General features: G+C 40.7%; 1 protein-coding gene across 1 annotated transcript; it reads right to left on the reverse strand.

The window, feature by feature from the left end:
• Window positions 1-8,989: 8,989 nt before the first annotated feature.
• Window positions 8,990-22,842, reverse strand: CEP57L1 (centrosomal protein 57 like 1; the record flags this gene model as incomplete). The annotated part of the gene is made up of 11 exons (XM_084262450.1): window positions 8,990-9,397; window positions 12,084-12,228; window positions 13,821-14,050; window positions 14,198-14,275; window positions 14,950-15,048; window positions 16,698-16,775; window positions 17,076-17,192; window positions 17,604-17,725; window positions 18,319-18,498; window positions 20,859-21,003; window positions 22,831-22,842. The coding sequence occupies 11 exons, from the start codon at window positions 22,840-22,842 to the stop codon at window positions 9,179-9,181; spliced, it is 1,425 nt and encodes a 474-aa protein (XP_084118576.1). The 3' UTR covers window positions 8,990-9,178.
• Window positions 22,843-25,244: the final 2,402 nt, after the last annotated feature.

Genomic DNA, 25,244 nt, shown 5'->3' on the forward strand with positions numbered 1-25,244 from the left:
GCTGTTGCATTCCCACTGCATGAGGAATCCTAGTTTGAGAGTAATCTCAAAGGTTCATTTCCTTGCTAAATGCTTACAAATGGTATTTCCAACACAACAAGGAAAAGGGAATTTCAGCCCAAATAGTGAATCTTTCTGAACTGCTAATACTGACCATAAGCAGATAGCTGAGAGTGAATGTCTGGTGACAATTTCCATTGATAAATTAACCCTTAAGGTTAAGAGATTTTTATTTGGGTGGAAAAAAAGTCATTGCTAACAGTTTGGGGTTTTTGTGAACAGCTACTGTGCTACACACATGTGCTATACCCTAGGATTTGGTTCCTACCTGATAGAGAGGATAAAGCTGTTCCATTACACTGCTGTGCGTACAGAATCTCTTCCATCTAAGCATGTGCAAATATTTACTCTGGACTAGCTGAGTTATTCTGTCTGTAAAAAACTGGAATAAAACCAGAAATAGCCAACAAGTCACACATTTGTAAACAGCAGCTTAACATAGGGAATTTAAGCAGTGCCTAGATCCTCATTAGCATCAGAGAATAACATCAAAACAACAGTTAATCGGTCACTAAAGACCACTGTGCTGTTATATTTATTCACTGGGGGTACTGTCCCTGAGTTGTCCCAGTGGAAATATTATTGTGGGGATGAAAAAGCTGCTAATATGAGGAAAATGGCAGGATCCAGTCCCCTGAACGTAGAAATTTGAACATTGCTTTAGAAATGAAAATAAAGATAACCCACAACACAAATGCACTAGAACAGCACAAAAACATCAGGCAATTGAGAGAACCTTGTCCTAGCCCATTGGATTTGGCTTAGATTCCTGTCCTTCACAGAAAGAGAAGAGGACGTTTTCCCATAGTACAAGGACACTGCAAGCACTGCTGCTTTGGTGCCTGTTTGCAGGAAGGAGCTTCACACCGCTCTGCTTATTTTCAGATGTTCACAGTGCAACTTGCCAGGCCAGAGGAAAGCTCCTAGATCTTTGCAGCAGGTGGGAACCCTACCTGGTGCAGTAGCAGAGGCAGGTTTGCTGCTGTATACTCCCTTCTCCAGCAGCTCTCTAACTCCCTCTGCATGACATCAGCCTGAATAACAAGTGGTTTTGCTTCTGTCACCTGCAAATGATGAGTATCTTGATTAGAACTCTTTATCAGGTTATGAAATAAAAGTGGTAAATATGGGAAAATGTTTAGGCTTTGAATTTAATTAGGAAGAGGTAGTTCCACGTTATTATTAAAATAAAAGAAAGCTTATGATGTTTTACTACTGTGCAAATGACCTTACAACCTTTCCCATTCTGCTTCACAGGCCCAGATTCCAAAGAACATACCACTTTCTCTTATTTTAATTTTCAGTTTGTACTTGGTAAAGAGCAAAGAGATTTTTTTTAAGCAAGGGACGTATTTGAGCTATCTACCTGTAAGCCTTTCTTCAGTATTACCTCCCTTTCTTTTCTGAAATAAGATGCATCCTTTGGAATTGCAACAGAACTGCAGGAAAAAAAGTTCAACAGGATGTTGTTACATACAAGGTGGTATGAAACAAGCAGTAAAGTTATCAGCAAGAGAGTTTAATGATATGAAAACCTACATTAAGGCAGCAGAATTTATTTAATTAGACATTTTTTGGCAAACTGTTTTCTTTCACCTCTATTTTTTTAGTCAAAGCCCATGAAAAGTCCACCCGATGTCTGTCAATCCTGTGGATTTATGATCTAGAGAAAATGGAGTTGAGACATAAGTCCAGCACCTTTCCTTTTTGTCTCACGTGTCCTAGTCAAGTGTTCTTCACCTCTGCTTTCCTCCATGTATTCTCCAGGTGCTCTACAGCTTCTGTGAAGCATAACGCCAATGCTGGATACACTGTCATAGCTGGCAACTCATCATCACTCCCAACAGTAAGAGTGGCTGCCTTATATGTGACCATTCTGTTCATACATCCCCAGCATTACGTTTGAAGCTACTTCCTCTTCACTGTAAGAAGGAAGTACTTGACATGCTGGGGTGATTTAGAGTTTTGCTTACAATATAAAATGTGAAATCACTTTAGTTTGTGTTTTGACATTCTTTTCCATTTCAACTGTAATTCTGTGGCAGGCACACAATGAAAAGCTGCTATTCCTGCCTTCCATGTGAGTGTTTGGGTCTTGAACAGTTGAATAGACACATGACTTTGGTATCATGACCAAAAAACCCCAAGAAGAGATACAATAACCTCACTACAACCTGCCTTCCCAGCAAACCCGTTACCTGTATGCCCTGCTTGATGTTCCCTGGAGTACCCTGTTATCTTCTATTTCTGCCTTCAGCTCTGCCAGCTGTGCCGCTAGTTCTTGTTCCAGCCGCTGGACCTTCTCAGTAGAAGAGATCTGGTACACTTCATCCATCTTGCCTATGTGGGGTTGGCAAACCAAAAGACAAAGCAGCTGAGAAGCAGCTCCTTTCTCGTGAGCAAATCACTTGGGAACTCTGGACTGAGAGAACTGTCCAAGTAAAAAGCACAAATTCCCACTCTTACATAGACAATACATAATATGGAGCAACCTCATCAAAGAATAGTTTATGCAGCATCTCCTTTAAAAAGAAGGATTTTCTTTTAGTATCAGGAACAGAACTGTGTGAATGTGATTTTTCCCATTTTGATTGCCAGCCAGAGGAAAATAGGAGAAAAGCTGATCTGGACCAAGTTTCAAGTGTCTTCCTGCATCTCACTAACAAATACCACCTCCTCCCTCCTTCACACAGCTTTTGAAAGGTCATGTAATGAAACACTAAACCTGATGTGCTTAAGAAAGAGTTTTACAAAAGAAGAATTGAAACTTTACTTTCATTTATTTCTGAAACAAAATACACTAGCTATTTTCTCCCCATTTCTCTCACCTGAAACTATTACTTGAAGTTGACCAGAATAAAAAGAAGGGAAGAATTTGCAAGAAATGCCACTTTCTGCAAATGGGAAACACATGATTTGTGAGAATTTCTAAAATAGCCGTGCTCTCTTCCCAATATCTGGAATTACAGTATTCTATTCACTTGTCAGTGAGGAGCATAATGAATTAGAAAGAAGAAAAAAAAAAAAGCAACTTTTCTTTTTAAGGGAAGAAACATATCATTGAAGAAAGATTTGGGGCTTCTTTCTTGGAAGCAAAGGGGAAGAAGAGGCTGGTTCATTTGTAATCAATCACAGTGCAACCATCTATTTCTCAATGGTCTGCAGAATCTGCTTGGCTGCTCTGGGCACATAGTTCCTCCTTTTTTTTCTTTCATGATAGACCATTAAAAGATAACAGCTCTTGGTCCAGACACGAGTTTGACTTGACAAACAGAGGAGATGGTCAAGAGGCTGAATGTAGCAATGTAGGATGTACCTCTTGGGGGCTTTTCTTGGTTGATGGTATCCTATGGCCTTGGACAAATCACAGAATCACAGAATCACAAGGTTTGAAGAGACCTTTGAAGATCATCACGTCCAACCACTCCCATCCTAAGCTAAACCATATCCCTTAGTACCTCATCTACCCTTTTTTTGAACACATCCAGGGAAGGTGACTCAACCCTCTCCCTGGGCAGCCTGTTCCAGGCCCTGACAACTCTTTCAGTGAAAATTTTTTTTCTAATGTCCTGCCCTGGCACAGCTTCCCCTTGTCCTATCTCTTGTTACTTGGGTGAAGAAACAATCACCCACCTCTCTTCAACTTCCCTTTGGGTAGTTGTAGGTGGCGATCCCTGTCTTTTGTTTTGGGACCTGTCTTGCTGAAAATTAGAGCTGAAAACGAATCAACCGTGGGAAAGAATCAGAGAATTCAAATCTCTGCACCTGAATTACACATCTGAGAGAAGAGGAAATTCAAGTAAAAAGAGACACCAGGGGACAGGATGACTGAAAGGAGGAAGGAAGTGTTATCTAAAAAAATCAGACCAAAAGATTTCACTGAACCCAGCCAGGGATCTGGATGAAATTAATGAGAAGCAGCCACTGTATTCATGCACTGCAGACAGATGCCTGCGTGACAGCTTGAACTACCAACATAAGACATGAAAGCTGATACTATAAGCATAATATAAAGAAGGTGGAAAAGCAACTATACCTTGGCAGCAGGACATGAGATGCTTCAGAATTTACAGTAAAGGTGATGGGACAGCCTGGTAGTATAATGAATTGATATTTATGAATGGCTACCACTGTTGAAAGGCCAAAAGGAATCTATGTACATTAGATTCACCTACTTTGGAGAATGAAGATAAAAATTTTTACTAGATTAGTACTACCCAAAAAAAGGCTGCTGTGCTCTACTAATGCCTTTAATTAGTTGCTGAACCTAGATGGTATTTCAATCAGTTTTGGTAAATGGTGAGAAAATTAGATAAGTGATTATAATCTGGGTTAGACTGGAAGAACAAAACAAGACCTGAATGTAAAAATGTTAACATCCAAAAGGGTCTAATTTAGAGAAATTAACTAAAGCAATTAGAAAACTCAAATACAACTAGTGGCTCAAGGATATTAACATTGGGGACGCTTTTTTGTTTTTGCCCTCAGAAGCAGAAGGAAGAGTTAGGAAGCAAAGACAGTGGGGTCAACCAAAAAAATCATCAAGAGTAGGCAGAGAACTACAACAGGAAAAAAATTACCAACTAACCTAAAATTAACAATCAGAGGGCCAGGAAGCCCAGAACCAAAGCAAGAAATACAAGCCAAATCAAAAATCACTAAGGAAACTAAAAAGCAGGCAGTTCTTCAGCTATATAAGTAAGAAAGAACCAAGAGAAATTATGCCACTCTGCAGGCAGTGGAGTTCAAAGAAAAATGATCCAGGTATGGCTGTAAAACTAATCACAGTTAGTTAGCTCAGCTTTTTGACATCACAGAAGTAATGCTAGGTTAGCAGAGTGACGCAGAGGGAATATAAATTACCATTTCTGGGTATAAAGCAAAGCTTTTGGCAAAACAGTAAAGCTGCCAGTAAACAAATTCAGGTTGCAAAAAGAAGTTATCTTAAGTGCCAGCAAAATAAAATATTACAGTAATCTGTGTTTTCCTGAAACCCATAGCACTAAGTCCCCCATCTCCTAGTTTTGTATTGGTGACCCTGCTCATCATGAGGAGGTCACAGTAAGCATGTTCTTCGGACAGGCACCCACATTTAGGCCAGTGCACAAGAGGCTGACATGAAAACAGGAGGAAAAATAGCTGTTTGCAGGGCAATGCACTGGAGTCCCAAGCTGTCAGCAGCCCAGGACTTCAGAAGATTTTGAAGAGCTCAGCCAGGATCCACAGAAAACAGAGAGTGTTCAGTTCATCAGAATCACCCCAGACTCCCTTTGTGGTTGATAGAAACAGGCATTTGGGATAAGCTTCATCTGACCTGTTCTAGCTGCTACCCCAGTTAGGGTAACACTTTGAGAAACATTTGCTTCTCTGTGGTGATGGAAGAGAGACTATGGAACCCACACAGGGAGCCAGTGGAGACTCTCAGTTAAGCACCTGAGCCGCAAACCAAGTGACCTGCAGAAGATTCAACAGACCTCAGCTAGGGAAATGGAAGAGGCAGCCTTGCCCACATCAGTACAGGCAAGCTGAGGAAAACAGAAAATGCTTAATCAGAAATAACAGCATATGTTTTATTATCTCCACTTCCTAGGCTTTTTTTCTGCTATAAAAATCATCATGTGTTTGTACAGTATTCTTATTCTGGGAATGTCTTTCGGTCCACATAAACATCTGCACATAGTTACGTTAGCCAGCATCCAAATCCCAGCAAGATCCTGACCTGATTATTTTGTTGGGAGTGTTTTTGCCAGCTTCTATTCCCAGAACACACTGGATTTATAGTTACATCCAACCTCCAGCTTTGCTGGTTAGAAGATTGTAGCACACATGCTCAAACTGAATGCCTTTTGTACCAGGACAAAGTCTTTCCAGCAGGCTCAAGTAACAAGCCATTAATTTGTGCTAGCATATTTCATCAGTAGCAGGAAAATGAACTATTGTTGGGTACAATTTGCTGGTCTGTATTTTTAATTATACTGTTCAACCTACATCTTTTGTCCAATTTCCTTAATGTCTAACCATAAAATATGACCCTAGATTCAAATAGTAACAAAACCTGTTGTGGCAGTTTTGCGTAACTCAGCATAAAAGAACCCAGATTTTGGGTAAATAAACCAATTAGTCTTTTTTGGGGGAGGATCAGTGTGTGTTTTTGTCTGCTGGCATGTACAGCTGGATTCAAAACACTAATAAAAAAAGAAATATGCAGTTTGGTCTGAGAAGACAAACAAAAACCTGCAGGATATAAATCAAAACAAGGATCTGTTAAAAGAGTAGAGCAAGCACTTATTAAGCCAAAACATATTGTTCTTGCAAAGGAGCCTACTCTGACCACTGTGCTTTCTCCAAACGTGCATTTATGGAGTTCCAGGCCAGAACCTTTTTGGAGCATAAGACATGAAGCATTCAGATCCCAGCAAAACTGCTTAATTCTTGAGAAGCTGAAACGTGCCAATGCTTGTGCAAAAGTTTAACTTCACTCCCATGGTTTCCGAAGATTTATTAATTGCTCTGTATTTCTCCCATCCCACCCACCCCTCCCAAAATACAATCTGAAAACAAATTTTCTGTGTTTCTTCAAGCATGAAAACTTGTTTGGGACACACTTCCTTTGTATCCGGTTTGACTCAGCCCATGCTGAAACACATCTGCTTTGCTTTAGTGTGTGAAAACACATGAGCTACAGAAATAAAAGCTCCACAAAAAAAAAGCAGCACAAAAGAATTACTAAAATACAATGAAGTCTTCCAAGCTGAAATACAAGTGATGTACCTCTGTCAATTAATGTAAGCTTGCGTATCACCCGTTCCCATTTTTCCCCTCTCAAATCCCAGCTCCTGGCTCTGAGTAAACCAGCTTTTCAGCTCCCTGTCCACCTTCGAAAGAGGCAGAGCTGCAGGATGCCCAGCTGCTGACAGGACCAAGTTCAGCCATTTCCCTTCCCCTCCAGCCACTCACCCCACAGAAAGGCAAACAGAGGGGTTTTCTTCTGGGACTGGACAGCCCCTGTCAGCACACACATTTTGCAGACTGACTATTCAATGCTTTCATTGTTTAAGCGCTGCCCTATCCAGTACCTGGTTGACCGACTCAGAGCTGCTGCCCTCCACCACAGAACTTTGTCCAAGAGATAAGCCAGGGCACTCCAGCTCTAAAATGGCTTCTTCTCCCCAGGTTTCTATAGTCAACAAAAATACCAAGTCAAGGCACAGAGGTAGCTGGTGATTGGTGTGCCAGCTCCCTGCCCAGACAGGCCCAGCTGTCCCTATAGCAACCCAAAGCTATAGGAGCTGCTATGGCCTCTCAGCCCTCAGCCACAAACAAGGTCCTCCTCCTTCTTCCCACTCCTGCTGCTGCCCACCTTGCAAAGTCGTTGCACACAGTTCTATGCATTTGGGGCAAACTGCTGGCAATTCTTCTCTCTCGGGCCAATGCCTGATGGTTTTTGCTGAGGGCCGGAACTCTGGATGAGATATAGTACTTTAGGCTCCTCAGGGCTTGGGAAGGCCAATCTCACTTGCTCTCCTACACATGGGTACTGAGTTTCAAAGGCTAGTGAAGTACCCCTAGGGATAGGAAAATCTTATCTTGTGTCAGCAGAATACCCACAGTCTGAATGCGTTAATAGCAGAAATGCTTTACTTTTCTTTTGTCTTTTGGATCAGTGACTCGTGTCCAGAAACACATAAACCTACCTCAGAAATCTATACCAGGAAAACACCATGTTTAGAATGGTGTTTAAGTGTTTTTAAGCATACAACACAGTTTTCTAAGACAGACATAATCCATAAGTAAGAAGGATGTCTCTACAGTTTAAATAGAATATAGGAAATCCATACCCAAATATCAGTGGAATAGCCTGGTCTTCCACAGTGCCAGTTAAGATCTTTAGTACATACTGACTCCCCCTCTCACCCCCAAAAGCTCACAGATGCAACCCCTGTCAAAGACTGTACCAGTTTATTCTAAATTCAAATTGTCTGAAAATTTTCCTAATCCTTTCTTTGAAGAGTGCCAGAGCAAAACTTACTGATCAAAAACCCCAACTTTCCATTAAGACCATGTATCATTATTGGCCTTTATTCAAAAACCTTGACCACAGAGCATGCCTCCCAACTTTTATTCATACCTGCATAGGAGCTTGAGACAACCACTGCATTCTCTTTATACCAGAAATCTACAGAAGAACATCACTGATACCACCCTGAGGAAGCTATATTTTCCTGACATATGCAAACACCCAGGAAAGTCAGTATCAGTAACCTCAAGACAATAATTTATTGCAAATAAATATCCTGTGTTGCTTCAAAGTCACTGCTACATCTTTTACACAGTGGGGGTTGGGAAAGAGCAGACTCACTATTGGCATAAAGCCCCGTTGTGCATTTGTAGGAGTACACAAATTCCACAACACGTACTGGTATGCAGTTCAACTCTATGACAGCCCAGTTATTTTATACTGTGGTAGAACCAGGTTCTGTTAATGAGATGACAAGCACCCAAGGTTCTGATACTGGCTTCTTCCGTGCACTTACCGTGAACACCCTCATGTTGTCGTGGTTTAACCAAGTCATGAGTTGTGCTTCCAGCCCCTAGCTGTCCCTCATACTGACTCAAAAAAGCTTACAGAGTAAGAATAACAACAAAAATGTGTATAAAAAAAAGACAATACCTCTTCTTCTGCCTCAGTTGCAATGATCCAAATCTTCAGTTATTACAGAAAACTACTGGTTTTATGCAAACAGAAGCACTAGCCCAAGTCATTCTGGAAAACCAATCTCCAAGTATCTCCTTAGCAGTGGGGGGAACAGGACACCAAAGACTGCATACTATTTTAAATCTAAAAAAGGTATATATTTTTATTTGACAAGTTAATGAATAAGCATTTAATTAATACATTATAACACTTTATTACAAATCAGTGCAGTTGAATTACAGCTATCCTACATGAAGGTCAATTCTGAGGTGAAAAAACTGGCCTACTAGTGAGTATGCAGTTTAGAATGGACAACTATATCTATGCTATACCTATTTTATTTTTAAAAAGGTATTTTGTGAAATTAAAAATTTACTAGCTGTCAGACAATTTCAAAAAGTTCTATCACAGTAAACTTCACAACTACTGGTTCCACATGATACCATTTTTTTTCAGTGATGACTGAAGTTTCCGCACAGTTTTTAGCAGTTGAAGAGAACTTCTGCTTTTCTGCCCAGGAGAAGATTTAGGCATACTTTCTCTTACTGCAGTCTCCTTTGCTTCCTTTTGGTCACTGCACTTGAGTTTGGCACAAACTGCCCCTTGTTTCAGTTTCTGAGTTTTACTCTTTACTTTTTGCACCTAGGAAGAGAGAGATTACAATTAGAATGTTATATACTCGGAAGACCTACAGCTGTAGAGCTTACTGTACTTCTACCAAACTCCAAACTAAAGATGTTTAAGTGACACTAAAAAAAAAAAAAAATGTTAAAACCTACAAATCTTGCACATGGTTGTCTCACTGCAACATAAAGCACCACAGAAAACTGACCTCGCCCACATAGACAGCATTACAGAAAACTGACCTCACCCGCACTCAATAGGCTGTTGAACCCCAACGATCCCCAAGGTAAAAATGCTTGCTTGGGAGAGACAGACTATCATCTGTTAACAATTTATGTTTACCACAGTCTTTTTTCCATTTCAGATTGTTCTACCCTAACAAAAAAAAAAACCCAAGACCCGACAAACCTATAAAATCTATACTGTTCATCATCAGTTCCTGTATCTAAGCAGTTTGAAACCTCGTAACAAAATTGGAAAACGGAACAAATAGGGCTGATTGCTAAAGAATGTTTTTTAAATGTCAATTAATAAGTCTTGACTTGCACTTGGCATGAAAAGGTCACTCCCAAAGATAAAATTAGGCTGGAAGCATTCCATATGCCAATTTAGGCTTTAAGTCAATTTCTAAAAATAATTAACTTTAATTGCATTCTAGAACATATTATTAACTGTGAAACACAGAGATGACTGCAGCAATTTCAGTGTGACAGGTTCTAAAAGCAGAAATATGCATCAGAACTATTAAGACTGGTCGGTAGAAATGCCTGTGTGCAAAAGCACCAGAAAAAACCCTGATATAGGCCAAGGGTTACAGGAGTGGCCTGTATTGATAACCGGGGCATGATGGATAGTAATCAAACAGACAAACATGAAGAATGTGCTAGTTACATCACGAGCCTAAGGGGTGTGTGTGCTCTGATAAGGCTGTACCAGAGCACACATGACTTGCCAGCAGATCTGCACCCTGATAACAAGTGAGGATGACAAGGTTGCACCACATTGTATATGTTACTCCTCATTATCCCAAAATGAAGTCAGACTGTAGCCATAAAGATATGCAAAAGGAAGAAACAAAGGTGCAGTTGTTGTCCATTGTCTAAGGTTCCTGAAGGATGAAGTCAGCAAAATTCTGAGGCAAGGAATAACACCGCAGTTGTTGGCTCCTCAAGCACATGAGATTTATCCAAACAACAGTTGATATTGCCAAGAGAGGCAGTGAGGACTCAACAGTCCAAGTCCTTTGTCCATAGTGCTAACATGCAAATCCGACAATTCTACTTTGACATAAGCACCTTTGTGCTTGTGACTATGCAGAGAATAAAAGGTTTCAGTGAGCAAAATCCGTGAACAAATGAACGTGAATAAAGTCAGTCAGATTTAAACTAACTATCGCCTCTCCCTTTCATCAGGTCTCACGCCAAGTTTTGGTTTGTTTCCTGTATAAGCAAAGTTCTTAGGTGAGTCTGTTTATCCCGAAACATAAGATGGAAGAACAGAAAACTATCAGACAGAACTACAGACTGCATTTTTAATTGTATGCTCTGTTCTGCTTTTGGCTGGGGTAGTTATTTTCTTACTAGCAGCTGGTCTTAATGCTCTGTTTTGGATTAGGATGAAAATAATATTGGTAACACACTGATATTTTAACTGTTGGCAAACAGTCAAGGACTCTTCAGCTTCTCATACTGGCCTGCCAATGAAGAGGCAGGGGGTGCCCAAGATGGTGGCAAGAGCATACAGCCAGGACAGCTGACCCAGACAGGCCAAAGGGATACTCCATACCCTCTGATGTCACATTGAGTAACTGTGGGAGTCGGCTGAGAGGTGGCGTGGCTCAGAAACTAGCTGAGCATCGGGGATCTGGGTGGTAATTGTGCTGTGCATCACTTGTTTTGTGTATTGTGCAATGATGATGATTATTATTTTCCTTTTCTGTCCTATTAAGTTGTCTTAAACTCAACCACAAGTTTTCTCACTTTCTTTTTGATTCTCTCCCTCCTCCTCCTCCCCACTGGTCGGGGGCAGTGAGTGAGTGGTTATGTGGTGCTTAGTTGCTAGCTGGGGTTAAACAACATGTTTCAAACCAAGTTGCTGTTAAAGGTTAAGCTGTTCATCCACACCAGAGTGATTTTATATGGGCACGTACAGAAAGCTGGAGTCTATGGCTCTAAAGCAAATACTGACAGAATGCAGACAGATTAGGGGTTAAAGAAAACTCAAAGGCTTGTCTGGCTACGATTTTGGAGAAGCTGTGGTCAACAGACTATTTGGTTAATAAAAAGCTTCAATATTTCAGTAATATAAAAAGACATTTAATCCATTCTGTGCAGGCATTATAGCTTCTATTTTCTCATTCCACACAGGGACAGAACACAAAGGAATGAAATCTCAACAGTTTGTCTCAATGTAGCGAGAAGTGGCAGACTGAGCAACCCAGCTCTGTATTGCAGAGCTGCCACAGGGCAGGAAGTTTCTGCTCAAGCACAGATACCTAGCTGCCAGCTCTAAGCGCTTTTGCTTGATCAAAAGAAGGAACTGAAGATACATGAACAGGAGCAAGCAGCTTAATTATAATCACCCATACTGGAACATCCTGGCTTAAGCATTCAAGTGACATTCTAGTTAATGACAACAGGAGGCAGAGTTGTGGCAGCCTTCAACTAGAGTGCTGCTAGCTAGAGAGTTTACATCTTGTTCTTACAGAAGCTTGATGCTTTTTCAGCTTGGATATTTGTACTGCTTTAATCTCCATTTGTTTTACAAGGCAATCCAGCTCCCGTTCTAGGTCTTCACAGACTTTGGCATCTTGAGTCTCCTCTATCTGCTTCAGAAGTTCTTGATATTCACTATTAAAGACAAGAATGGCACACTAAATATTGATGATAGCCTCTTGGATTTCCCCCAGTACTTTCAGTGTATTGCAGGCATTTCTAGCTGCTCTGCCCACAGTACAGCAATTAACCATTATTTAAACCCTTCACACAATACACATCAATCTGGGATATATTCACAATAGAAAAGAAAAAGGTTTTCCACTGGATCTGATTTTCTCATTCCAAATTTGTAGCTGATGTGTATCTTATTCTTTCCCCCATGCCACAGTCATAATAGTGTCCAAAAGGAGAGTTTGAAAAGTGAAGAGCAGCTATGCAGTGTGGTCTGACTCCCTGTCCAATTTCATGCAGGCTCTGAAAGCTTTGTGTAATACAGAAAATTGTTTAAACTAGTATATTTAATATATATTTTTCCTGACAGATAATTAAAATTAAAATTTTCTACCAGAAAAGATTTGCAGTGAGCTGTGCTGGTTAATCATATTCACCAGCTTAATTAAAAGAAAGTGTGTACATCTACTTCATGCCTAGATAAGTGAAACAGTCAAAACCAGAAACACTCTCTTAGATAAATAATCTCTTTACAAAGGTCATGGCTTTTTGTCTGACTTCTGAGCAACTGCTGCTCCTTGACAGTTTAATTGAAGGAGCTAGTTGCTGCTATATAAGGAAAAAAACCCTAAACCAAAAAAAGGCAGAAATAAAGCCTGTCTTTGAATTACCATGAGTAAGCCAAAGCTTTTTGAAGAAGAGACTGGTTCCCAGTTTAAATTTTGCCACATCAAGGATTTCCAACCAGTGTCAACATCCTAACTGGTTTAATCAACACATCATCCTCTGTTCAGACCACAGCTCATCGTGTTGACATGCCTACTATGACCAGCTACACAGCTTTGGCACACAGTTCTACAAGCTTGCATTAATGGGAAGATGCCTAAGAACATGACAAGCTGTAATCCACATTTACTTGCATGGCATTACTAACATGTTAGCTTCTTCCACACCCTGCCTGTTTTCTGGCAGGAGACTGCCCCTCTTTCACAACCTCTTTGCAGGACTGGCAAGTTCTCCTGCTGTCAACAAGGAAAGGGTATGAACGCCAGCACAAAGACCCATCAGGTTCACAGAGAGAACACAGAAAGAGTGAGTACAAAGGAATATACTAGATGTTTTGATAGAACTAGTCCTGACACAGTTGCACTAACCTATTCTACCACCCAGACTGACTGCATGCTGCTGGTTTACTCAACATTAACACCACTGTTGCAGCCTTTGTCAGGAGAATTTTCTTAGTCTCCTCTGTAGATCTTGATATGGTCAAAATTTCTACAGACCCAAAAGATGTTTCATTTGCTGGAGCTATTACCTTCAGCAGCAGCTTGGTTACATCCAGGATGTGGAAGCAAAAAACCCTAGCTGAAGAGTATGTTGCTTGCTCACAAGATCAGTTAAGCACCAGGACAAAATAATTTTTGAAAGAAAAAATCCAACAAGTAGTCCTACACTTAAAATGGGCCAGGTTCAACTACAGCACACCTGCAGTTCCACAGGGCTACCACTGAAGTCCCCTTTACTCTTAACACTGGGATTAAGTGAGTACTCACAAGCTCATTCGTCCCAGTTCATCTTGTAAGGCCAACAGAAGGTCAGAAAGACTTCTTGGGGCAGCAGGTGATGTGGAAACAGAGGCTACAGATTTTGAAAGTGCCCTGTGTCCTGCAATCCCAGGTGTAGCCCCTCCTTGGCTTCGTGATGAGAGATGTGGATTGCGATGCTTCATAATATGCAACATGCTTTGTACGTTCGCGCTAACAGAATGGCTGGAGCTGACAGACTTAGAACAGAATTACTGAGTGGTTTACAGAAGTGACCAACAATTACAGTAAAGAGATTTACTGAAATTGTAGATGTAACACTTACAGTAAAGAGACTTATTAAAATTGTAGATGTCAATTTGGCAAGAACGTTTGGTTGCACTCACCTTCCCAGCCACAAAAGGTAGCTCACCAGCCTTCACATGTAACTGTGAAAGTTGCACTTTCTTCACTGTAGGATTTCTCTGCCATCAAGACAGACAAAAAAGTAAGACAAAAAATTCCAAACTGCTGACCCAACAGCACAATCTTAAACTTAAATCAGTTTCCCTCTAGTTGAAAAAGATAATTTCCCTCCGGTATGTAGGAGTAGGACTTTGCAACAGCTGAGACCAGTAAATTTTATTTCAGATGCATTTAACAGATAGTTTGACATTAAAGAAATTGAACACTGTTTATTTAAGTTTTGCAAAACCACAGTTGCAAAATTTTGACTGACCTGCAACATGTGTTGCAAAATAAATTCTCTTGATTTCAGCAATCCCCCCCAAACATACCATCTTAAGACGCCTGCTTAAAATTGCTTTGGAAACTAATTTTGCCAGATAAACTGAAAGGCAGCTGAGACAGAGGGCATGGGCAGCAAGACTGTAACAGGTTACTGTCATGCTGGTACAAGAAAGTTTTCCAGTGAGGTGCTACCAGCCCTAGTACTGTTTTAAAGGGGGGAAAAAGAAAAAAAAAAAAAAAAAAAGGGAAAAAAAAAAGAGGTATTCAGCACTGTTCATCACTTTGGAAATGGAGTAAAGTGCAGCAGACAAATCAAGTGCCTCTTACATCACTATTTTTCACAAATTCCAATCTCTATGCGAGCCAGATGCTATCAGAAGCAGTATGCTAATAAAAACTTCCATGTTACCTTCTTAGTTTTTTTATTCTTCCCATTTTCCTTTTTAGGTTCATTTTGAGATGTTACTGAAGACACCAAACTTCTGTTTATCTCAAATCCTGTTTGAAGCTTGATGAAGAACCAAAAAAGAAAACAAGCATTTAATGTAATATTAAAAGTATGAAATCACAGAGTTTAATTAATTCCCTCTTTCCATGCATGGATGAGAACCAATTAAGGGCACATTAACTGTCCTGCTTGGAAGGCATAAGCCACACTTAGAACAGATTCCTAGGATGGCAGGGTAGCAGGCAGATCTCGCAGCACTTAGAAGTCCTTGGTTTTCAGCTGCAGCAGCTGTATTTTTCCACTGTGACAAACAGCAGCTGAGATAAACCAATCCTGCTGCACGCTAGAGTTTTGATTGTAAAATCCAAAGAATTATTACAATATTACAATTTGGAGGCAGAGAGAACTGAGCCTGCCTGTGTAACGCTGAGGACAAACCTGCTGGACAAACCTCAGATTGCTCTGCAGTTCACAGCTGATATAAAGGCCCATGATAAAACAGGGGAATAGGGATTCCGAACTACACACAGGACATGGACTTTGGTGTGGCATGTGGAACAGTTCTGGCTAAACAATGCTGGAGATCCATCACAAGAGTGACATTGTTCTGGCTTTTCTCTCATCAACAGGAAGTGAACCACCCCACACTCCATGTCTCCCAACGCAGATCCAACAGCTCTAAGTCCATCCTACACTGAACTAAGATGGTACTAATACTAGTTTGGGACTCAGTTTACTACACCTAAGTCCCTTTTTGTGCAAGTGTTTTATACTACTGCTAAAGTCAGACAATCTGCTCTGGAAAGTCAGTCATGTTTTCTCAGAAGATAAAAATACCCATATGAGGCCTTCTGCTCTGCAGGAGCAAGTGATTTCTGCATGAAACCCCAAAAACTGCAAGTTTTCAACTATGTCATTCTTCTGGATTCTGGAGGTGGTCAGATACCTACAGTCTGCACATAATTTCAAGCTTCCTGGATTGATGAAAGCCCATCATCCCTGGATGCAGTATAAAAACTGACAGCAGTGACAAATTAATTTAAGCTGTCACCTTAGCTTATGGCTAGGTTCTTTCAATATTATTCTTCAGCTCTGCATCCCCCCACCCCAAAGGAATGCCACCACAACTGCTTTCTTCCAAAACGGCTGCTACTTCTCAGTGAAGTGAGGTTTATAATATTACTGCTTTGCCCCTTTAAAAAAAGGTTTATTTGATTTTGCTCTCTTTGGCAAATATTCCTCTCTCAGATGGGTGGTAGCCCAAACAACTGATTATGGCTTCACAGAATAATGAAATGTACTTTTCCAATTAGAGTCCAACACATTAGATTTCAGCAGATCTTAACAAAAAAAGAGGAAACTAACCCTACTTGGGGTATAAAATTTCTTACACAACCACTTTCTAGTTACTGTACGTTAAGGTTACCTGGTTCAGTAGCAGATTCTCTAGAAATGAATTTTCTACCTACACCCCTAATAGCAGCTTTGAGGCTAATGAATGGTATCATTATAAAACCAAATAGAATCTTTATTGAAATAAGCTACACATCTGGCAGCCTTTCTACTATGTAGTTTATAACTGGTCTAGGTAGTATTACAGGAGTTCTCCTTGCATAATAAAGATGTGGATTTTAATGGTGTTTTGGACAGTGAGAATACCTTTCTTGGAGTCATGAAAATCAAGATAAAATAAAACCTTTTCAGTCTACCTGAGCAGTTTTGTCTTGTACTAGCTTGTGCCGATGCTCCTCTTTACAAAGCTTTTCTTCTAAGTGTTTGATCTTGTCCTGAATTTAAAGGCAAGAATGGTTAGTCACGCTTCAGTTTGCCACGCTGAATCAGAAGTCCAAACTAGCTTGCAATTGTGATCTGGGATAAAACAGGACTGTAAGCATTTTCAAAGCCCAGGATGAAAGAAAGACTTATGTGAATGAAGCCATGCAAAGCCAAGGTGGCATTCAGGCGGGTATGCTTTATGATCTGAGTTTAGCAGAGGGAAGTTTTGCAAAACTTAGTACTATTAACAGTATGCCACACACATTATCTCAAATGAACGGCTTTCAAACTGTCATTCCATGCACACTTACTTCTGCAATTCTCTGACTAGCAGTAAGCTTAACACACTCTTTTTCTAGCATTTCAAGCTTTTCAAGTTTTGCATGCAGTTCCAACCAGTTCTGATCTTCCTCTTTCTGAAGCTGGGCCTGGAAAAAAGCAAGCAAGAATGGATTTGGCTGCTGACTGAAACTCTTGCAGACAGCAAAAAAACAAACACAGTATAGCAAAGGTGTTTAATTAGTTTAAATTTCATATTTTTTAAATTGCAAAGTGATGAAAAATACCAGCCAGACAAAGAAGACTTAAGTTTCCAGCAGCCTTTTTGTCTAGCAAATGTGCAAGTATTAGCATGGTTTTTCTCATTAGCAGTTCCACCTAGGGAGTCTTTTCATACAATTCATTGAAGGTTGTCATCAGCCAGTCAGACAGTAAATTGCTTCCATTTGCTAGCACTCTGAGCTGAGGAAAAATGATGGCCATAAAAAAGTTCAGATCTTACACATTTATATACTTTCTAAACTATATCACTAGTTAGTTAGCATGCTAAAGGGCTTCACCTGTTGTTCTAAAACCATTTTCCTTTCTAGTTCTGCACTGGAAACCATTTTCCTCATGTAATCCAGCTGTTTCTCCAGCAGGGAGCAGCGGGATTGTGCTGCATTTAACTGCACACTTACATCTACAGAAAGAAACAAAGACATTCAGTACAGCAATGGGCATTACACATTTAGCCAATCCCTCATCTCACTGAGGAACTGCAAAATAGGCAAGAAAAGTTTTGTTAGTCTGAACAAGTCATGTGGTTAAAATACATCTTATATACAAGACATGAGAATCAAAACACTTTTCCAGAGCTAGTCCCTAATTTGAATTCCAAAGGTGTGAGCACTGCAGTTATTTTGATTTATATCAGCAGATATCTAACCAGATTCTGTTTTCTTTCCTTCTCCTCACTTCTCTCAAGCTAGTAGTGTTATAGATGTGAGCAGCTGCTTGCTTATTGCAAGAGTTAAACATACCACCTGAAATCTGCTTGTTCTTTAAAATAGCTTTATGGGTTATGCAATACTTGGTTAATATATGTAAAGAAAGATCTCAACTTGATCCACAATTATGAAGCTCTGGCTCCTCCCCAGTTCTGAAGCAGAAAAAAAAAAAAGAAATAGAAAGGGGGGGGTACATTAATTAGCAGTTTGTCAAAACAAACAACACTCCCTGGATTATGCCATCCTGGTGCCGCTGTGGTTATATGTTATCACTCAAGAGAAATACCTTCCCTCTGTTGCATCAGTTCTTGATGTGCTGTGACCTTTTTGTCAGATCCATGCTCTAAGGCCTTCTGACACTGAGCAGCTGCAAGGGAGAGGCTGCACAGGTTATCTTCAGCCTGCCACTTCTCCAGCTCTAGACGGCGGATCTTTTCTTGAAGAGTTTTCAGGGCTGCTACTACAGCTAGCAAAAAATGCAACAGTTACACCTTAAAGTGACAGGTCCTATTAATATTACTATCATTGCCATTATTATTATAGTAGAGAATATAAAAATGTATATGTATATAACATATATACAATACATAATATATATTTATAGTATTATATTATATGTACTATATACTATATATTATTATAGGTCTTTCCAACCTTGTGATTCTGTGATTACTACAAAACACTTCCAACAGCAAAATGCTACCTGAATTTTCTTCCTAGGATGACTCCTAAAATGAATTATACTCCCCAGCAGTATGCCAACCCATGCAGAATGTGTCTGGGAGAGAATAGATACATTTACTACATAACTGAGGTATAAAGCACAGAGCCTATGAGCAAAACTCTTTACCCAAATGGTAGCAAGCACAAAGAAATCATGGCAAATTGAGTGTAACAAACCCTGAGAGCTCTGTTTACATAGAAGCTGGGAACACAGTTATTGAAGTTATGCCACAAGTTTTGGTGTAATGCCATTGGTGTGGACTGATTTAAAAAAAACCCTAAGAAACAGACTCGGGTCAGGGGGAAAATCATATCCAAAGGGACATTTTAGTTGAGGATGCATTTTAAAAACTTTATTCTTTACAAAGGGAATGATTAAAGTCTAGTTTCTTCTATTTGGCAATTCTTTAAACCACAGAAACAAATCTGCAAGACTGTGCTTTTAGCCTTAAATTAGTATCTGTCAAAACTATGCCAAAAATAAAAGTTGCAATTTCAGTTACAAGGAGAAGTTTACTAAGTCGCCAAAAACTATACACACCTGTTGAAGTTTGAGACATGTTCTGTAACAAGTCAAGCCTCTATACTGACATTTTAGAAGCCTTGGTAGTTTCCCTAATCCCTCAGTAGGGGAATACCCAGCAAATATTGCTAGCTCCATAGCAACTCTCATCAGCTTATCATAGCCCCATCAGAATAAAATTGAAAAAAAAAAAAGGAGGGGGGAGGGGGAAGAAAAAAGCAGATACCAGTGAGCAGAAAGATCTTTCTGTTGGCATGTCAAACATTTCCTTTCTTAAACACTCAGCTGCATAACTGAGATTTTAATCCAAAAAGCCCAAACTCTGTGTGACAAAAAATTACTACAGAAGTGTCCTGGTTTCAGCTAAGACAGAGTTAATTTTCTTGCTGGTAGCTGATACAGTGCTGTGTTTTGGATTTAGTATGAGAATAATGTTGATAACACACTGATGTTTTCGGTTGTTGCTAGGTAGTCCTGGCGCTTACATAAAGTCAAGGACTTTTCAGCTTCTTATGCCCTGCCAGGTGCACAAGAAGCTGGGAGACCACAGCCAGGACTCAGGCCAGCCAATGGGATATACCCTGCCATGGAACCACAGTCTGCATGTAACTGGGTGAGTGTGCTGGGAGGTGGGATGGCTGCTCAGAGACAGACTGGGTGTTGGTTGGGTTTTTTTTCCCCTCCTGCATTTGGTGAGCAAATGCATTTGTGCATCACTTGTTTGGGTTTTTTCTTCAAAAAATAAAGCTAAAAAAATAATTATTAATAACATGGTCATTGTTGTTATTACTGTTCTCTTTCTTTATCCTATTAGGCTGACCCATAAATGTTTTTCCATTTTCCTCCCCATCCCTGTGGCAGGCCATGACAAGAAGTCAGAGATTCTTAACATGAAAGAGCAATGATTGCACACACATCAGCTGTGCAATATTGCAAAGCTGTCCACGACAGAAAGTCCAAGTAGGGTATCCCTGTGGTTCACTGAGCTCTCCAGATATGCTAAGCCATCGAGCATTTGTCCTGTGAGCTCCAGGGAGTAATCACCAATTAAGGCACAGGACAATCATAGTGGAGCCATATTTAATCCAGATTATTTTTCATGCTGCTGACTTTCCTGAGAGTCTGCATTATTCAAAAGTTCTCCAAAGGAATCATACCACACAAAAAGCCTTAGAAGTGATTTTAAGCTAAAGGGAGTTGAATAGCACTACACAAAGCCAATTTCAAGACGGTGTACCATACTAATGATCTTTTTTTTTTGCGGTATTTAAAGTCATGAACTGCTTCTACTGAGCTTGAAACACTCTCCTTTGCTTTTAGAGGAAGCCTGATGATTTTAATTTAAACAATTTTCAAAGCCAAAGTTTATAAGGATGTTAGAAGTCTTGAAGCAGTTTCCATTCCAGATGTATGACTTCAGGGAGACTACTCCCTCAGGACACATATACATCCTGTCTCAATGTCAGTCTGACAATCGCAACAAAGTCATTGAACTGAGTGGAACAGAACAAGGAGTTTGCTCAAGAGAGTTCACATGGAGTAATTAAAAAGACCACTTTAAGGACATATTTTGGCTTTACCTTGGTTATTGGGGATAGAAGGCCTGTCGCCACCAACAGTTGCCAACTTCTTTGATTCAATATAATCAAAGGCTGCAGGAAGCATCTTATCTGGTGGCTGAAGAAAGCTTCCTATGAAACTGTTCTTTGATTCAGAATCCATACCCTGTAAGAAGAAAGCTATTTAATACCATCAGCTCTTTAATGTACTATGTAGCTTTTCAAAGTATGTCACTGGGCTGTTCCTAGCTTTGTTTATATCAAACCAGAAAATGTGCACCAAAATAATAATTAAAAAAAACCCAACCAAAACAAGCCCCCCAGATGAATCTTAAGGCAATTCCAAAACAACACCTTTCATAACACTATACATAGCTCACCTTGACGACCCAAAATTTTTGAAGATTTTTCTTGTGCTTTCTAATAACTTATGATAATTTTGTCCTTTTAAAAGCTGAGGATTAAGAGCATTTCCTATTATCTATTTTAAAGGCTACAGTGTCTGCCTTTCAGTGCACCCTGCAGAGCAAGCATTCCATGTTTTACAGCCGGTTTTCATTTGCATCCTCCTTAGTTTCTAATGTCTTTTTTTTATATAGGGCTTTATTACATAATAAAAAATACAGTTCTTCACATCTAGTGTTAACAGAAGGATATTTAACATGCAATACCCCAGCATTCTCCCTATTATTAAGCATATGTATTAAGTTCTGTTTCTCTACTCCCTTTATGCTCCACCCTTGCACATTCTTTATTTTATCAGAAGCACATTTGAAGACAGTTTACACAGTGTCAAATAGTAATTTTCCTTGATACTCAAGACAGGGACAGTGAAACTTGCAAAAAATGCTTTAGTCTAACACAACCTCTAGGAAGGCAAAGCAAGTTTTAAATCACACCACAGCTACAGAGCAAAGTAGTACCAAGGATTTCACTTGACACAAGTGTAAGAAATGAAGCTTCAGCTGATAGAAAAATACCTTATTTGAAGGTTCAGTGATACAATTATTTTATCACTTGCCGTTAAAATACAGGGCAGGCAACTGTGACAGGCTTCCCACTTGGGCAAGCATATTTCCAGATGCTAGTTCCCAAGAAAGTCACCCAAAGGAGGTATCTAGTAACAGGAAGAAGAAACCCAAACCAAGACTGGAACCTGCTGATGAAGCACACCCCAAGAAAAGCCATTCATACTGGGTGGGCAGGGAAGAAAGTTTTTAATAAGGGAAAAAGTTTCCAGGAACAACTCTTCCAGCACTGTTTCATATAAAAATCATCATCCATCCACACCACCTCTTCAAGATACACACTAAACCAAAGGTACATGAAAATATTACTTCCTCCTCCACGTTGCTGACAGAAATATCTCTTTGCCAGGGCTTGCTTGACTTGAGGCCTCCCAGACACTACTGCCATGTACCAACACCTCTGGGGCAGATCCCAGAGCTGAGGGTGCCTCCCTGGCACCAGCACAACCCCCTGGCACTAGCACAACCCCTCAGACCCACAAAGGGTAGCACATGCTACCCGTGCACCACAGGCCTTTTCCAGAGAGTTCCCTGTGAGTTCCCACTCCATCCTGCCTACCCCAGGCCACAAGGCCTCAGCACTGGGTTAGCAGCAGCAAGCAGCCAGGCATGCTGCCATTTCTGGTGAGAGGTCACACCTGGTGATCCTGCCATATTTATGGCCATGCAAACCATCTGTGGACTTCTACAGCTCCATCCTGGAGGACCAGGAAACACTGCACAGGGACACCCAGCTGACTTTAACAGCCAGTGAAGCAAGATAGGCATATGAGCTATTTCCAACAGTGCAAGGGACAGTGGCAGTGAAGGGCACGCAGCAGGGAGCATCGGAAGTCTCAATGTATGGATGAGAACGTCCTGTGGCTATAGGTACAGTCAGGAGCGAGACAGGAGAGAGGATGGGCCTGGCATGGCACACTGCACGAGCACAGTGTTCCACAAAATAAGAAATAAGCAAGACTTACCAATTTTCCCATTGCTTCTCAACCTCTACACTCTGGTGATAAAAAAAAAAAGAGTAACAAATTTCATAAAAAAGACCTATGTGCACTCAACAACCTCCCTACTGCTGCTGTGAACGGGGGGGAGGCAACTTTGGAAACTCCAGAGGAAGAAGGTGGGTTTTCCTCATGCCATCTAACCTTTTGTCAGTCAGCATAAGTGGAGACTTGCTTTTCCCAAGTCCTCTGGTGGAACATGGCTCCCTGGCATGCCCGCAGCTGCTATGCATCAATTACTTTTCTTATTACTGTCACATAAACAAGTTCTGCCGTTTCCAAGGAGATGGGTCTGTGGACAGTTGTAAGGAGGGCGGTGATCCGAAGCAAATAATGAGTAAGAGAGGGAGGGAATAAAGCACCAGGAAACTTGTGCAGACCCACAATTTCGTCGGCACAGCGGACGGTAATATGCACCCTGCATGCACCCTGTGGGTGGAGGGGGCAGCTCCCCCAGCTACTTCTAGGAGCAGAGGCTCAGCAAGGGGTGTGAGGGAGTACAACACGGCATGACCAAGACATCTTTGTTTGCAGAACCCCTGCTGTGGACATAGTTACAGACTTCTTGCTTTGCCACAGCTTCCTTGGACGCTGAGGCTGTGTGAAAGAGGCTGTGGGAACAGTTGCTATAGCGTTCAGAGGCTCTGCAAATGTAATTACTCCAGTAGAGGTCCTCTGCTGTGGACAAATCATTTAGTATCTTAACAGGTAAATATAGTTTATAAGCATCCTGCACAGGAGTCATCTCTATACCACTGTCCTCTCCATTCTCAACCATGTCCTCAGGCAAGGACATGGGCCAGGAAAAGGACCAAGTCACTCTACACCAGCAAGACATCACCAAACATCCTGACCCACTACTTTCAGCTCACTAGGACAAGAAATTAAGGAAATCATTCAAGTATCTTAATGTATGTCTGGACATCAACTGTCCTATCATAAACACTGAAGTTTCAATAAAAACATGACAGACAGGTTTGCTTTGTAAAATGAGTTACATCCCACAACCACTGCAAGCTTAGCCTAATGTTCTTTAATGCCATGCTATTCTGGATGCTGGTACACAAAACTGGTGCTTTAAAGCTGATATTGCATCCTGAATGGCAATGTTTGTACTAAAGTAACTCCACGAGGCTTAGGGAGATTCAGCACTTGAACAAGACTTGTTAAAACAGCCAAAACACTGTTGTTTAGACAAGCCCTTGGTTGAGGAAATTAGTGCACTCATAGGAGTTTGGGGAACAGCCAAGGAAGAAGTACAGGTATTCAACAGAGGCTGATAAAATACCCTAGTTACAGGCAGAGGGGAGGAAGAAGGAAGAAATGTCCCACTCCCACCCCAGCAGCCTGCACCTCTGTGGGGAGCGAGGTGAAGCACTTGCATTGTGTAGGTCACATGTAAATTCTTGCCCTCTGGGATTTTTAAGCAGGACTGACCCAGCCTTCATTGGTGGATACCGTGATGATGGTCAGATGCCATTTTATTTTACACAGAAAGCCTGGTGTACAGTGCCAGGCATAGTAAATTAGCTCTGTGACACCACTGCCCTGTCTCCTACCTTGCTGCAGCCTGTGTGCTTGCCCCTCAGGTGTGAGGATGAGCAGAGCTGGCTCCTTCAGCAGGACCGCTGCTGCCTGTTGGCTCACAGTCACATGCAGGCTGGGACCAAGCTGGCACAAAGGCTGCTGGGGAGCAATCCCCTCCTTAGGTCCATGCTACCTGAGTATGTGACTTTCATGCCTCAGAGGAGAGCAAGGAAGCTGCAGTTTGGTACTTTAAGACAAACAGTCGATTTCCCATTTCATCTTGGTCATGTAAGTACTAATGTGATTTATATATCACATTATCTATATTTGGTTTTGATGAATATGGCCTGCATTGAGTGCCAGAATACTGGATTTAAAATTTTAATTACTGCTACTTAGCAGAAGAAAGTATGCCAATAGTACATAGCTACTGAACACCACTGAAATCTTGTTACAGAAAGACCATTTATAACTTTCTCCATCCTGCTCCTACCCTTTGTTGTTAGCTAAATCACTAAAAAAGTTTCAAAAAATTTATTTTCCAGTTAAAATTAAAAAAACCACCATGTTCTGCCATACAGAACATATTCCAACATACAATGATGTCCCATACTGCAAAGTAGCATGTGGAAAACCTTCTTCCACCTGTGAATTACAGCAGAATCAGGGAGTAACACTGGCTTCACAGTTTCCCAAAAGACACACGATAAGGGAATAATGTGCTAACATAAGCAATGCTTCCACAAAGTTCTCCAATGTTTGTTATCTTACAAAGATTCTGTATTATTCAAATTGCTGTGAGGGCAACCCTTTAAAACTAAAGAAAGAGGTGTTGTCAGAACACCTTCAAAGAG

The sequence above is a fragment of the Gallinula chloropus genome (assembly GCF_964237585.1).
Source record: "Gallinula chloropus genome assembly, chromosome: 3".
NCBI lineage: Eukaryota > Metazoa > Chordata > Aves > Gruiformes > Rallidae > Gallinula > Gallinula chloropus.